At 40.0% G+C, this 16,455-nt stretch overlaps 1 protein-coding gene across 1 annotated transcript in view; it reads left to right on the top strand.

Annotated features, from left to right (window-relative positions):
- SEZ6L (seizure related 6 homolog like) overlaps positions 1 to 16,455 on the top strand; it is a 546,424-nt gene that overhangs the window by 420,931 nt on the left and 109,038 nt on the right. Inside the window, exon 8 of the mRNA XM_075830799.1 lies at positions 931 to 1,085. Coding sequence (XP_075686914.1) covers positions 931 to 1,085 — 155 coding nt within the window. The remainder of the gene's footprint in view (positions 1 to 930; positions 1,086 to 16,455) is intronic.

Raw genomic sequence — 16,455 nt, forward strand, 5'->3', positions numbered from 1 at the left:
GTAACCTCCATAGACTTTAGTCTAGAAGTACACCACGTCACCTCTCCTATATGTGGTTGTGATAGGGAGGCAAGTAGGGCATGGGTGCCAACAGTGTGATAGGGGCCCCCACCTAATCATTCGCTCAGAGGCCTCCAACAACTTTAATCCAGCCCTGCTGCCATGTCATGGTCCATTTTTATTGCATTTCCATAGTATTAACTCCTTATCATTTTGGATTCCATAGATTCCTTAACTGTTATTTATATTATACTACATCATATGATTATCACGTTACATTTTAGAATTACCATTGTCATAATAGCAATTCCTCACCAAAAGTTATTTAGCATCTACTTTGCTTTTCTAACTTAAAGCCTAGGTAAACTTTGGGGAGCATATCTGTTAAATAAATGTACATATTTATTGATAAAAAAAAACATATTTGTCATTTAACTTTATTAAAAATTGTGTTATTTTTTCGAGACGCAGTTTCTGTGCATTAACTATACATAGAAGCTGGATCTCGGCGCTTTTAGTCACATCAGTCAGTGAACTGCACAGACAGCTCAGCTGTCAGCGCTTACTGTGTTTCTCTGATGCTTTCTTTAACATTATTACCGATCATATCTACGTTTATTAAATTAGATATGAACGGTATTAGGGTTATAACTTATAACTTATATATTACCTTTTTCTTTTACCATCTTCCTTTTTTGTTAATCTCATATCTACTGTATGTCATTGCTTTGAATCTCAGACATATCCAGGAAGCCTTTCATTTCAAAGTGGCAAATGTATCATGTAGATGAAAACACCTTTTATAATATATCTCAATACAGAATGCATTTTATGTATTTATATTATACACTGAAATGTTTATTTAAGTTATTGGCTCAAATATGCACTAAAAGGCCCAAAAGGCTAATGTTTTCCTTTTAAATCCTTTAGATTGGCAGTGTACAGCAGCGGGAAGATTCTCTTTGATTCTGTGAAAACAGAAACTGTGCCGTTTGAAGGTTTGATTAGTGAAGGGTCTTGCATTAGGATTGAATTCTCTACAGATGAGTCCAAAACAGCCCCTGGGTTCAATATTCGCTTTGAAGGTAAATGAAACTTTATGTAACGCCTCTATGTAAGAAATGTTATTTATCTCATCAACATGCTAATTTGTTTCTCTTAGAACATTTTCATTTTGCCTAAAAATTTAGATTACTTAAAGGATTTTTTTTGATTTTTAAATATTGTGCTCAAATGGTTTAACTCCAGCAAGATTAGTCACTTACTAATGTACAGTCTGTAGTTAAAATGTGTCTGTAAGCCAGTCTCACTTGCACTCACATGATCATGCTTCTAACGGTTATCTCCTACTTGTGTGTTGTTCAGTGCACTCAGCACTGGTTGTCTCTCCTCTACTCCCTCCCTATAGTACAGGTAGTGAAACATCACATGCCTCTTATCTCCACTGCTCCCTGCTCCCCCTTCCTTCTTGTCTCTGGGGGGATCGTGTTTCACATGCTGGGCAGCAGAATGTGTAAATTTTGCCAAAAGCAGGGTGGCACCAGTAATAACCAATACAGAGGTTTTCTTAGCACAGACGTTGATGGCATATTCCCAGGATATCTGTTTGAAGAGGTCAAACCATTGTGGCCATTACTGATCACTTAACCCCTTCGCGCAAATGGGCGTTACTGTGCGTCCTTTTTAGCGGCACTTTCCCGCAAATGGGCGTATAGTGTCCTGTGAATGAAGCAGGCACAGGAGCTGTGCTTCCTGCATCTTCAGTGGGTGTCAGCTGTAATACACAGCTGCCTTCCCACTCTAACGGCGGCAATCGTAGTTACCTCTGATCGCCGCCGTTTAACCACTTAAATGCGAAGGTCACTAGCGACTGTCGCATTTAAGTTGTTGACAGAGCGATTGCTAACTGATGATGATTGCTACGACAACCAGGAAGCCTAGCAACGAAAGCCTATTAGGTCCTGCAGAAAGCAGGACCTAATAGACTAACTATCAGTTGAAGAATAAGTAGTGCAGTGTATTGTACAGGGGATCAGAAGATCAGGTCTTCAAGTTCCCTAGTAAGTGTAAAACAAAAACTAAAAAAATTTTTTAGAAAAATAAATAACTAAAAGTTTTACGTAATAAAAACAATAATCGCCCTGTTTTCCTGATCAATTCATTTTTAACTGGAAAAAAATTAAAAAACTGTAAAAAAATATACATAGTAGGTATTGCCGTATATCACGGTATGTTTACCGCACGGTGAACACCATAAAAATATTAAATAAACAGAATTTATTTATTTTTTATAAAAAGTGATCTAAAAGTACTAAGCACCCCAAAATAGTACCAATATAAACTACAGTTCGTCACGCATAAAACAAGCCCTCCCACAGCGATATCAACAGAAAAAATAAAAAAATTATGGCTCTCAGAAAATGGTGACACTAAAACATAATTTTTTTTAGAAAAGAGTATTTTTATTGTGGAAAAGTAGTAAAACGTAAAAAAAAAAAACTATATAAATTCGGTATCACTGTCGATCTATCGTATCAACCTGCAGAATAAAGTTAACATGTTGTTTATACTGCATGGTGAACACTGTAAAAAAGAAAAAACAAAAAAAGTGCTAGAATTGCTGTTTTTTTATTTTCCTTTTGTCACGTTGGGTACATGGACCAACTGGACCTTACCGCCTTGATGGTATGGCAGCTGGCCAACAGGGCGCAGGTCACAGTCTATAGTTCATATAGTGTACCTGTGGCAGCTCGGACAGTAGTGAGACAGGCTCGGCTGGGACTAGGCAACGAGCAGATGTCAGGCGTGGTGTAGCAGAACAGGCGTGGTATACAGCACAGCACGACCAGCTCAGCACGGCACTAAATCAGTATAGCACAGGATACAGGTACAGGAACGGGGAACACTGGGAACTGGGAAACACTAGGAGACCATTTGCTTAGACAAACTTTGGGTAAGACAACAACGCTCAGGCATGGGAGGAAGGGGCAATGATACAAATTTTTTAGGTCCAGTATTTTTTCATTAAAAACCGGACATCATCAATTGCTAGACCCCACAGCTGGACCCCAAGGATGCAGCGGATGTGAGGACACTTTAGGGCCTTGTGTTGCTTATAGGGCTAGTAAAGAAGTCAAAAATTAGGCAATAATGGAGCACAGATATGTTGTACAATACTCCGGATTTATCACATAGCTGTGTCCCATGGTATATAAAGCTGGCTGTGCACATTGTACAGATGGCATTGTATAACATTGACTTACTATAACAATGTGCAGGTCAGTTGGGAACATTCCTTCAGTTTTATGAGGTAATTAGGCTGTAATATTTGGGAATCGTGGTGGGCCCAAGAATGTCTGCCCCAAAATTTCATCATCCCCGATGGAAGCGAGGCTGCCTTATTATAGCAGGGTAACACTTTCTCAGCGATGTTCCCCAAACTGCAAACAAGGGAAGGACCCAAAAAAGTGCACAGTGTGTTCCAAAAAGGGTATAAGAAAGGACACCATGTATCAGTGCAACACCTGTTCCAGAAAAAACCCTGACCTGTGCATAAAGGATTGCTTCAAAGCGTACCACACCAATTCATGGATTATTAATTTTATTATTCATTCACCCCATGATTACAACATCCTATTATGCCCTGATGCACTTCGCCCAGCTTACATATACCCTGATGTACTCCGCCCAGCTTACATATACCCTGATGTACTCCACCCAGCTTACATATAACCCCACATTATAAGCTGAAATACCAGTAAAATCCCAAACAAAACTACTACCAAGCAAAATCTGCACTCCAAAAGCCAAATGGTGGTCCTTTCCAAGCCTCGTAGTGTGCCGAAACAGCAGTTTATGAAAACATATGAGGTATTACTGTACTGTGGAGAACCCGCTTAACAATTTATGGGGTGTGTGTCTCCAGTGGCACAAGCTGGGCACAACATATTGGGCACTGAAATGGCATATCTGTGGAAATCATTTCTGTAAAACAATTGCGGGTCAAAATGCTCACTACACCTCTAGATAAATTCCTTGAGGGATGTCGTTTCCAATATGGGATAATTTTTCGGGGGTTTCCACTGTACTGGTACCTCAGCGCTATGCAACATGGTGTCCAAAAACTAAACTTAGAGCCTTGCTGTGTGTCCAAATAGAAGTTTATGGCCACATATGGGGTATTTCCTTACTCGTGAGAAACTGCGTAACTAATTTTGGGGTGCTTTTTCCTTGAAAATGTTTACATTTTAAGCTAAAACTATATATTATTGAAAAAAAAGTAGATTTAAATTTTCACGGCCCAATTCTGATAAAATCTAAAACACCTGTGGGGTCAAAATGCTCACTATGCCCCAGATGTATTCTTTGTGCGGTGTAGTTTCCAAAATGGGGTCACTTTTGGGGTGTTTCCTTTAATTTTGTACTACAAGACCTCTTCTAACCTAACAAGGTGCCTAAAAAATATTCTAATAAAAAGAAGGCCCCAAAATCCACTAGGTGCTCCTTCACTACTGAGCCCTGTGTTTCAATCCATTAGCACACTAGGCCACATGTGGGATATTTCTAAAATATGGGCAATAAATATTGAGTTGTGTTTTTCTGTTATCACTCGCTGTGTTACAGAAAAAAAATTGATTAAAATTTAATTTCTGCAACAAAAAAAAATGTACTGAGGCTGACGTATCCACAGGATAGGTCATAATTTTCTGATCGCTGAGGGACCCACATTTGGGACCCTCACTAATCGTGAGAACAGGGGCCCGAACCCCCAGATCCTCCACACTGATTGACCACAGTGAGCAGGACAATAAATTAAGCGAGGTCGAGCATGCGCACTGCTTCTTGATTCAAAATCTATGGCAAGTACAGTGCTCGTCTGTTTCCGTCATTCTCATAGACAGTGAATAGAGTGGCAGGTGCATTCTCAACCGCCGCTCCATTTAAGCTCTGCCTATCTGCAGGGGGTGCAGTGAGGAGGCTCTATGGGTTCGGGGCCCCTGTTCTCACAATCGGTGGGGTTCCCAGTGGTGGAGCCCCCAGCAATCAGAAAATGTTAATCTATACTGTGTGATAGGTGATAATTTATGATTTTGGGAATACCCCTTTAAGGGCAGCTGAAAAACTGTCAGAGCACAATACATGACAGACAGTAGTGTCTTAAATGTAATACTATATTTGTAGGTAATATTTATTCCTTTTCTTCAGCCATCAATGGTTGGTTTCAGTTTTGTAAGCTATTGTTTACTAAGTTGCATTAAAAAAAAAACCACCAATATGTTTCTCATCCCATGGTGTGATTTATGTCAGAGAGTGTAATCTTTGTTTCACCTACTTTTCTCATCGGGCCTGTCAAGCTTTGAAACAATATTTCAGATATTATGTAGATGCTTAACCTGCTGAGAATAAGAGTGCTGATTCAAATGAATTCATCATGACATCTATCTTTATGATTTATAAAGCCTGAATAAAATAATTTTGTTCCGGTTCTCTAAGCATGACCTAAAAAACAAAATTGATGATGTGCTGTTCTGGCAGTGTCCAGTTTATTGAGTACAATAATCCAGATGAAAATGCTTTATTCACATAGTGAGTCATGTTTGGGTCGTGCTATTTCATAGTTAGAAGGACATTCAGGGAAGCTGTCCTGCGAGACTGTAGGTGAACAAGGATAAAATGACTGACCTGAATAATTTACAGAGGAATTGGTTGTATTGTGATGTATGGTTTCATTGAACACCTTTTTCACACTACAATGTCAAGAATTTCCCCAAAAATGGTGCAAGAAAGGAGCAAATGTTACTTAACTGGTTGGGACAGGAGATCAAACCAGAAGACAAGTATTATAAAAACTTGAAGAATGAACAGCTCAGTACATTAATTGATAATTGACATCACAAAACATATTTGTAATAGAAATATCAACGTTTCGGGGTAAGATAACCTTTTTTCAGTATCAGAGCAAAGGCAATAGAACACCAATTCAGGTCACAAAAAGTGTTTCTCAACCTTTCTAAGCCTAGTAAACCCTTAGTCAAAGAAATTTGAACCAAGTAGCCCCAAGGCTATGTTCAATTGTGGTATATTACATTGTAATGTTGTGCAAATTCATGCATATATCAATCACAAATAATAAAATACAATAGACGTAAAAAGCAACACGACAGAGAGTTGATGTCATTCATCAAACTGGAAGTTTATAGTTTTCTCCCAATTAATACCGCCATACACTGCCTACTTAGTACAACAGTACAGTCCTCAACTTCTACCCCCTTCCAGATGGTGGATATTAATCAAATAATACCGCAACTCAGTGTCCAATTAATGCTGTATGCCGCCATTCAATGATCTTTTAATGCAATTTTCCACAATGCAACAGTAAAAGTAATTCTGCTATTTAGCGGTCAATTAATGTTGCTATCCACAGTAAAATTAATCGGGCCCTAAAAAAATGGGAGATGCCCTATTTTCGGCCATTCTCCCAGCCGCCCGGCTCCTGTAGAAGTCTATGGGGCAGGGTAATACACGGCCATCACTGGAATGTGATCCGAGTGACGCCCGTGTCTTCCGTCGCTCGCTCTCTCTCCTTCTCCTTCTCCTCTTCACAGTTCGAAGTGCATAGGAGGAGGAGGGGGGTATTTTTTTTGCTCCCTGTAGGAGCGGAATCCCCAATCCCCGGCCACAGCTTCGGCAACGCTTTGGCCGGGGATTGGGGATTCCGCTCCAGGTGAAGTCCCTGACTTCACTGTCCATCAGGGACGTCAGGGACTTCTGAAGCGGAATCCCCGGCGATGTGGTCGGTGTTTCCGCTCCAGGAGAATTCCCTGCCTTCACTGTCCATACATGCACATAGTGACGTCAGGGAGTTCTGAAGCGGAATCCCCGTCGCTGTGGCTTGGGATTCCGATCCAGGAGAAGTCCCCCACTTCACTGTCCATCTATGGACAGTGAAGTGAGTGACTCCTCCTGGACCCGTCCCCTACAGGAAGGTAGGGGGGTGCCATTTATGGGGGATGACTATGTACAAGGGGGCTGTGTAGCACTACCTACAGAGGGGCTGTGTGGCATTACCTACAGGGGGGCTGTGTGGCATTACCTACAGGAGGGCTGTGTGGAATTGCTTACAGGGGGGCTGTGTGGCATTACCTACAGGGGGCTGTGTTGCATTGCTTACAGGGGGGCTGTGTCACATTGCTTACAGGGGGCTGTGTGGCACTACCTACAGTGGGTCTGTGTGACACTACCTACAAGGGGGTCTGTGTGGCACTACCTACAAGGGGGGCTGTGTGGAATTACCTACAGGGGGGCTGTGACAGTATCTATAGAAGGTAGTGTGTGGCACTACCTACAGGGGGTCTGTTTGGCACTACCTACAAGGGGGCCTGTGTGGCACTACCTACAAGGGGGCTGTGGCAGTATCTATAGAAGGTAGTGTGTGGCATTATCTACAGTGGGCTGTGTGGCATTAACTACAACGGGGGCTGTGTGGCACTACCGATAGGGGGGCTGTGGCAGTATCTACAGAGGGCAGTGTGTGGCATTATCAACATAGTGAAGTATGTGTCAAAAAATGTACAAATTAAATTCATCCGATTTTAAAACGGACAGTGAAAAAACCGTATGCAAAACGAGTCAAAATTGGCTGTTAAAAACTAAAGCACAGCCCGGAACGGAAACGGAACGGATGCAAAACGGCCGGGAAAAATGGCCCAAAACGGCCGTTTTTATCAGCCGACACTTGGACCCTGTCATCTGAATAGAGCCTAAGGCCTCATTCACACATCCTTCACCGTTTTGACGTCCGTTTGAAATAAATCCGTGTGTCTATTATGACTTCCGTGTGATTTCCGTTTTCACTCCGTGTCCGTTCCGTTGTTCCATTTTAAACGGACGTTGTGCTTCCATTTTAAAAACGGAAGGTATTAAAATTAACTTGTTACATGACACAAGGAACACCCATAGGAACGTCACATGATTGTTTTTCCTCAGTTTTCTCTAGCTTTCAGAGCATAACAGAGCAAAACAGGGCCATAAATAATGAATTACAGCAAAGTGCAATGTGTGTATTTACTTACTTATTTTCTGACGCTGTGCATGAGTTCCCTGCTCCCATCGACGCTGCAACAGCTCCTTTGAAAGCTCCTCCCACACGGCATCCTTTTTGTACCGGTCGTGGTACGATTCTGCCTGCATATCTCACAGTTCTTGGTGGTCATGCACCATTGTGATCAGTCTGTCCACATCCATCTTGTGTGTTGAATGCTGTGAACTTTGGAACTTTGACACGCCCAGTCGTTGCTTGGCAACGGATCCGTCAAAAACGGACGACACACGGATGCCTTCCGTGTGCCGTCCGTTATTTTGATGGACCCATAGACTTCAATGGGCCCCACGGTCACTAAAAAATGGACAAAAGTAGGACTGCTCTACTTTTGACGGAACGGAAGAACAGAACAATCAAAACAACGGAAGTGTGCATGGCACCATTGAAATTAATGGGTCAAGGTTTTATCCATTAAAAAAACGGATAGCACCCTGAAGAAAATAACTTAAGTGGGCATGAGGCCTAACAATTGCATATTAGGTACAATTTGCTCAAATAATTTTTAGAAAATGCATATTGCATAGAAACAATAGATGTGTCAATATATCTGAATTTATCGTTACTATTTATGATTCTAATAGTGGAAAAAGCTACAGTATTTAGATGAGTTTGATAAAGAAGTAACAGTCATTATATTGATGACCCAGATAAAACACTAAAATAATCGATTTTCTCTTCCAACTACATTAGATTTACTGCCTTGTATTGTAAGGCCCCCTGCATACAGCCATAGCCATAATAACGGTCCGTGATTACGAGTCAGTCATCCGCATTTTTGGGCAGTGCTCCCTGTATAGGAACATGGTCCGTAAATTCAAAATACAGGACATGTCCTATTTTTTGCAGATCCTTTCTATGTCCTGGACACATTCCCGTATATATTGGAAGGTGTTTGTGGGCCATAGAAATTAATGGATCAGTATATTGATCCGCAATTACGGATCCATAATTACGGATCCATAATTGCAGATCAAAATTACGGTCGTGTCCATGGGACCTAAGACTGTATTATATTGAACAAACTCAGCGTTAGGCTTTCTTAGGAAGAGAAAACGTAATGGTACGCGAGAGCCACTTCATCAACTATTATCTAAGCCCATTTCTCTACTTGCATATAAATAGAACTCTCTATTTATGATCGCGCATATATGCTGCATCAACACAGTCATTTGTGGGGAAATTTATGATTTCTAGTCATCTACAAATTCCAGTCACACAGAGGTTTAATGGCTAATGTATACAGATAAATGAGGATGCAAAAAACATTGACATAAAAACTGTTAATGCAAGTAGACTGGATGATCTCGTTTAACCCCTTCAGGACAGGGCCTGTTTTGGACTTGTGGACAGAGCCGATTTTTTCAAATCTGACGTGTTAATTTATATGGCAATAACTTTGGAATGCTTTCACTTATCCAAGCGATTCTGAGAATGTTTTCTCGTGACACATTGTTTTTTTTGTTAGTGAAAAAATTTGGTCGATAAATTCAATATTTATTTGTGAAAAACGCTAAAATTTTGAGCAAATTTGTAAAAAATTGAATTTTTCTAAAGTTAAATGTATCTGATTGTGAAACAGATACCAGACAACACTTTTACTAGTTAACATTTCTAATATGTCTTCTTTATGTTTCCATCGTTTTTTGAACGTCCATTTATTTTTCTAAGACGTTACAAGGCTTAGAACTTTAGCAGCAATTTCTCACATTTTCAAGAAAGTTACAAAAGGCCATATTTTCAGGGACCGGTTTAGTTCTGAAGTGGCTTTGGGGGCCTTATATATTAAAAAGTCCCCATAAATCACCCAATTTTAAAAGCTGCACCCCTCAAAATATTCAAAACAGCATCCAGAAAGTCTCTTAACCCTTTAGGCTTTTCACAGGAATTAAAGCAAAGTGGAGGTTTTGCCAAAATTAACTTGTAAAACATTTTTTCGTGTAACACAGAAGGTTTTACCAGAGAAACGCAACTCAATATTTTATTGCCCAGATTCTGCAGTTTTAGAAATATCCAACATGTGGCCGTAGTGCTCTAATGGACTGAAGCACAGGCCTCAGAAGCAAAGGTGCACCTAGTTTGGGGCCTCGATTTTATTAGAATATATTTTAGGCACCTTGTCAGGTGTGAAGAGGTCTTGTGGTGCCAAAACAGTGGAAACCCCCCAAAAGTGACCACATTTTGTAACTACACACCTCAAGGAATTTATCTAGCATTTTGACCCCACCGGTTTTCTGCTAAATTTATTGGAATTAGTCTGTGAAAATGAAAATTTTTACAAGGAATAATGGAGAAAAATCACCCCAGCATTTGTAAAGCAATTTCTCTTAATTACGGCAATACTCCATATCTTGCAATAAACTTCTGTTTGGACCCATGGCAGGGCTTAGAAAGGAAGGAGCGCTTTTTGGCTCTTGGAGCTTTCAATTTTTAAATCTATCTAGGGGTATAGTGAGCATGTAGACCCTGCAGGTCCTTTGCAGAATTTATTATAGCAACATTTTTTTCTACTAAAATGTTGATATTTTTTTTTTTCATTTTCACAAGGGATAAAGAAGAAAAAGCACCCCAACATTTATAAAGCAATTTCTCTCAAGTACGGCAATACCCCCCCCCCCATATGTGGTCATGATTGTTTTTTTAATAGAAATTAATTAACCATTTCAGTACTGATCCATTTTTTTATTCTAATTTTATTTTTCCACTCCCCTCCTTCCAAGAGCCATAACGTTTTTATTTTTGCATCAAAAGTGGTGTGAGGGCTTTTGTTCTGCTGGAGTTGTAGTTACTACTCATACCATTTAAAGTCACATATAAAGAAAAAACTCTGATTCCTCCATTGTTTTTTGGGTTTTTACGGCTTTAATCGTGCAGTAAAAATAACAACTTTACCAAATTTATTAAGGTTTTTTTTATATTTTACTACTTTTATTTCTTGGTCGATTGAGCGGTGTGAGGGCTTATTTTTTGCGGCACAAGCTGTAGTTTTTATTGGTACCATTTTAAGTTTTTTTAATTTACATTTTTTAAATTTTTTTAATTTTATTTTTCTATTTTTTTTTAATTCTTTATTTTTTACAGTGTTTACCGTGCGAGTTAAGTAATGGTATATTGTAGTAATTCTGACTTTTACGGATGCAGCGATACCAATTTTTTTTTTTTACATTACTTTAGAGGAAAAATGTTTCATTGAACTTTTAATATTTTTTTTTTTCACTACTAATAATTTTATTTTACTTGTTTTTTACACATTTTCTTAGCCCCCCCTAGGGGACTTGACCCAGCGATCATTAGATCGCTAGTACAATACACTGCAATACTAATGTACTGCAGTATATTGTAATTTTTACAGGCTTCTGTAACAGCGCGATCGCTCGGTGTCAGCTGTAATAAACAGCTGACACCCGCAGAGTATGGAGCAGACTCAGCGTGTGAGCCCGCTCCATCAATCACCTGACCCCGCACCACAACGTGCTATTACGTCATGGTACGCGAGGGGGTTAATGCGCAGCGGATGGTGCAAAATTGCAATTTTCCACTGATATGACATTTTAGTATATATACACAATATGTTGTGCCCAGTTTGTGCCACTGAGGACAAATACCTCATAAAATGCTAAGCGGGTTTTCCCGGGTATGGCAATGCCATAAATGTGGATGTAAACTGCTGTTTGGGCACGCTGTAGGGCTCAGAAGGGAGGGAGCAGCATTTGGCTTTTGTAGCGCAAATTTTGCTTTGTAGTTGTTCTGTTTGGCATTTTACTGGTATTTCAGTTTATAATGTGGGGACATATGTAGTCTGTGTGGAGTACATCAGGGTATATGTAATCTGTACGGAGTACATCAGGATATAATAAGAGGGTATAATAATGCGGTAAATAAGTAATAATCCGCAGATGTGTGATCAGTAACTAGGCTCTCTACCTTTGGTATTCAGTTTTTTAGTGTTCCTGCACCGTATGCTAGTGAGCGTAAAAGAGTCATATGTTCATTTGAAAAGAGTTATATCTTTATTCCTCAAGCCTTACATAGTTAACCCTGCCTCCTTACTTTTGATTGACAACTCCTCGCTTCACAACAGCACACATGAAATCTTGTCCTGTTCCGGTGCATGCGCACAACGGGACACCACAGCGGCGCATGCGCAGTAACTAGATTTGAGGCCCGGACGAAGCAGCGAAAGGTGTCGGACCATACATGATGGGCGCACGCGCTATCTCAGATGAGATTTCGGAATTCGTGGCGGGCCAGTTTTTGGTGGTGGGTGGGCATAAGAAGAGGAACGAACGAGACTGACGGGTTATTACCACAAAAGGCACGAAGTGTTTGCAGACCGTTATTTACGGTCGGAGGAGTAGTTTAGGAGAGGGGATAACGGCAATGAACTTTTGACAGCAACGGCCAGCGAGGGGTGAGTAGAGTTCAATAGGTGAAATGCTGGTGACTGGTTCTCTTTAAAGATCTAATGCAGCAAGGCAATGCAAAACTACAGTAAGATATGGACTGCTTTATTTGCTTTTTCAATCAGTGCATTCACACTGGACAGTCCAAACATTATGGCAATAACAAATGTTCCTCATAGGGGTTATTCAGTTTTATACAAATAAGCCTTGAAGTCGTTCTCCAGGCACTTAATATTGATGGCCTATCCTTAGGATAGGTCATTAACATCAGATTGGTGGGGATCCGACAATCTGCTGACTGAAGGGGCCGCAATACTCATTGCACCAGCCTTTTCCCAGTTTACAGGCACAGCGCCATACACTTCCACAGCTGCTGTGCTTGGTATTGCAGTTTCGGTCACATATAATTGAAGGACTGAACTGAAATCCCAGGCCGCTATGAATGTGAATGGTGCTGTGCCTGGTTAACATTGAATAGGCCGCGGCAATGATTGGCGACACCTCATTGGTGGGGGTGTCGGGAGATGGACCCCAACCGATCTGTTATGGATGACCTATCCTATGAATAGGTCGTCAATATAAAATGCCCAGAGTACCTCTTATCATAGGCTATGTGTCCCAAATTCTCACCATCTCAGGGCCTCTGTTTGCTGTTAGCAGATGAAAAGATTCTTGTTTACATAAAAAAAAACCCTTAACCCCTTAATGACCGGGCATGTTTGTACCTTAATGACCAAGCCAGATTTGTCAAATCTGGTATGTCTGACTTTATCAGAGAATAACTCTGTGAAAGTTTTGAATATCCAAGTAATTCTGACATTGTTTTTTCGTCACATGTTGTACTTTATTTTAGTGGTAAAAGTAGACTGATACGATTTGCGGAAATTAATTAAAAAATTGAAAAATGGAAGAAATTTTGTAAAAATTACCATTTTCCCCTATTTTTAACTGCAATATGTCACATATGTACACACATACTGTACAATTTTTTTAATTAAATATATATTTCTATCTCTTTACTCCATTTTGGCAGCACTTTTGAAAAAATAAAATAAATTTTCAGCAATTTAGAGGACTTACAAATTGAATAATAATTTTATAAATTTTGAAGTACATTTTGTTTTCCTGCACCAAGCCAGGTTTTCAGAGGCTCATAGGTGTCAGAATGGTGGAAACCCCCACAAATGACCGCATTTAGAAAACTAGACCCCTTAAGGTATTTACCTAAGGGTATAGTAAGTATTTTGACACCACAGTTTTTTGCTAAATTTAATACATAGCAGGTGAAAAAAAATAATATTTCACTTTTTTTCATAAAAGTATCAGTTTGAAGACCAATTTCTTTGTAAAGCGACCATGAGAATGAAGAAACACACCACAAAATCTATCACCCTGTTTCTCCTGTTTTCAAAAATACCAACATTGTGGCCCTAATGCGCTGCCTGGACACACGGCAGGACCCAAAAGGAAGGGAGCACCCGGAGGCTTTCAGGACTCATATTTTGCTTGAAAATGTTTTAGGCCCCACTGTACATTTGGAGAGGCTTTGAGCTGCCAGAACGATAGAAACTCCCCATAAACGACCCCATTTAGAAAACTAGACCCCATAAGGTATTTATTTAGGGGTATAGTAATTATTTTGACCACACAGGTTTTTCGCTAAATATATTGAAATTAGTCTGTAAGAATTAAAATGTACTTTTTTTCTGAAACAACATAGAAATTTTTATTATTTACAAGGAATAACGAAGAAAATGCACCCCAACATTTGTAAAGCAATGTCTCCCGATTACGACAATACCCCATATGTGGTAATAAACTGCTGTTTGGACCCACAGCAGGGCTCAGAAGGGAAGGAGCGCCATTTGGATTTATGATTTTGCTGGAATGGTTTTCGGTGCCATGTCGCATTTGCAATGCACTGGAGGGACCAAAACAGTGGAAACCCACCAAAAGTGACCCCATTTTGGAAAAACCTTCAAGGAATTTTTCTAGGGGTATAGTGAGCATTTACACCCCACGGGTCTTTTGCAGAGTTTATTAGAATTAGGGCGCGAAAATTAATATCAACATTTTTTCCACTAAAATGTTGCATTTTCTCATTTTCACAAGGGATAAAGGAGGAAAAAAACAACCATTTTTTTATAAAGCAATTTCTCCCGAGTACGGAAATACCCCACATGGGGTCATACATTTTTTCATTAGAAATGAATTAACCCTTTCAGGACTGATCCATTTTTTGCTTTCATATTTTAGATTTTCACTCCCCGCTTTCCAAGAGCCATAACTTTTTTATTTTTCCATCAATAGAGTGGTGTGAAGGCTTATTTGTTGCGGGACAATCTGTAGTTTTCATTGGTACCATTTTGGGGTACATGCGATTTTTTTTGATCACTTTTTATTCAATTTTTTTGCAATCCTGAGCAAAAAACAGGAATTCTGACACCGTTTTTTAGGGTTTTTTTTTGCGGCGCTCACCGTACGCTATAAATGACATTTTTACTTTATTCTGCGGGTTGGTACGATTACGGCGATACCAGATGTATATAGGTTTGGTCCTTTTTTTTAGCATTTGCGCAATAAAATGACTTATTTATAAAAAAAAAAAATTCTGTGTCACCATATTCTGAGAGCCATAATTTTTTAATTTTTTTAGTCAAAAAAGCTGTGTAAGGGCTTGTTTTTTGCGGGACGGATAGAAGTTTTTATTGGTACTATTTTCGGGTACATGCGACTTTTTGATCACTTTTTATTCTTTATTTAGGGAGCGGTGGTGACCCAAAAAATTGCGATTCTGTCGTAATTTTTTATTGATTTTTTTTGGGGTGTTCATCGTGCGGGAAAAATAACATTATAGTTTTATAGTTGGGTTCGTTACGAACGCGGTGATACCAGATATGTGTACTTTTTTAACGTGTTCATTTTTTTTCTATAATAAAAGTCTTATTATAGGAAAAAAAGCATTTAGTGTTTATAGAACTTATAACTTTTATTTTTACACTTTTTTTAAAACATTTTTATTACTTTTTTTTACTTTTTTAACTTGTCTCACTAGGGGACACTTAGTCTTGCAGCTTTGATCGCTGCTAGAGTACATTACACTACACACGTAGTGTAATGTACTCTAACTGTCATTGTGACGTGACTGTCACACTGACAGGAAGCAGAGGAGGAACGGCCGGAGGCTGTTCCTCCGAGGCTTCCGTGCATGGCAACCCGGAGGTCATTATCTGACCTCCGATTGCCGTGACAAGCATCGGTAGCCCCCACGATCACTTCGTGGGGGCTGCTGATGTGCTTCAAACCACTTAAATGCGGCGACGGCAATCCGTCGCCGCACTTAAGGGGTTAACTGCCGAAATCAGCGGCGATGGTCCGCTGTCCGGCAAGACTGATGTCTCAGCTGCCGGGGACAACTGTCAGCGCGGGTCTGTCACTCTGTGTTTACACAGAGTGACAGTTTGAAATGCGGACGAAAATGAACGTCATGGTGCGGGAACTAGCAGCCGACCATGACGTTCATTTTCGTCCTTGGTCGTTAAGGGGTTAAAGGGATCCTGTCACCAGCATTTCACCTATTAAAACAGCAATACCAGGTGGTAGTGGGTGAAAAATCATTTCTATATAACCTATAATTGCCTTCTTAGTCGGCTCTGTAGCTTTAGTATTCAGTTTTTTAGTGTTCCCCCACCGTATGCTAATGAGCATAAAAGAGTCATATCTTCGGTTGAAAAGAGTCATATCTTCATTCCTCAAGTCTTTCCGAGTTTACCCCGCCTCCTTACTTTTGATTGACAGCTAATCGCCTCCCGCCAGCACACAAAATCCTGCGCTTGTGCATTGATATCCTATCTTGGGGTGTGCGCACAAAGGGACACCGGATTATTACGATAAAAAGAGCAAAATGTTTGCGGACCGTTATTTACAGTCCGAGGAGGAGTTTAGGAGAGGGGG

Source organism: Rhinoderma darwinii, chromosome 1 (genome assembly GCF_050947455.1).
Source record: "Rhinoderma darwinii isolate aRhiDar2 chromosome 1, aRhiDar2.hap1, whole genome shotgun sequence".
Taxonomy (NCBI): Eukaryota; Metazoa; Chordata; class Amphibia; order Anura; family Rhinodermatidae; genus Rhinoderma; species Rhinoderma darwinii.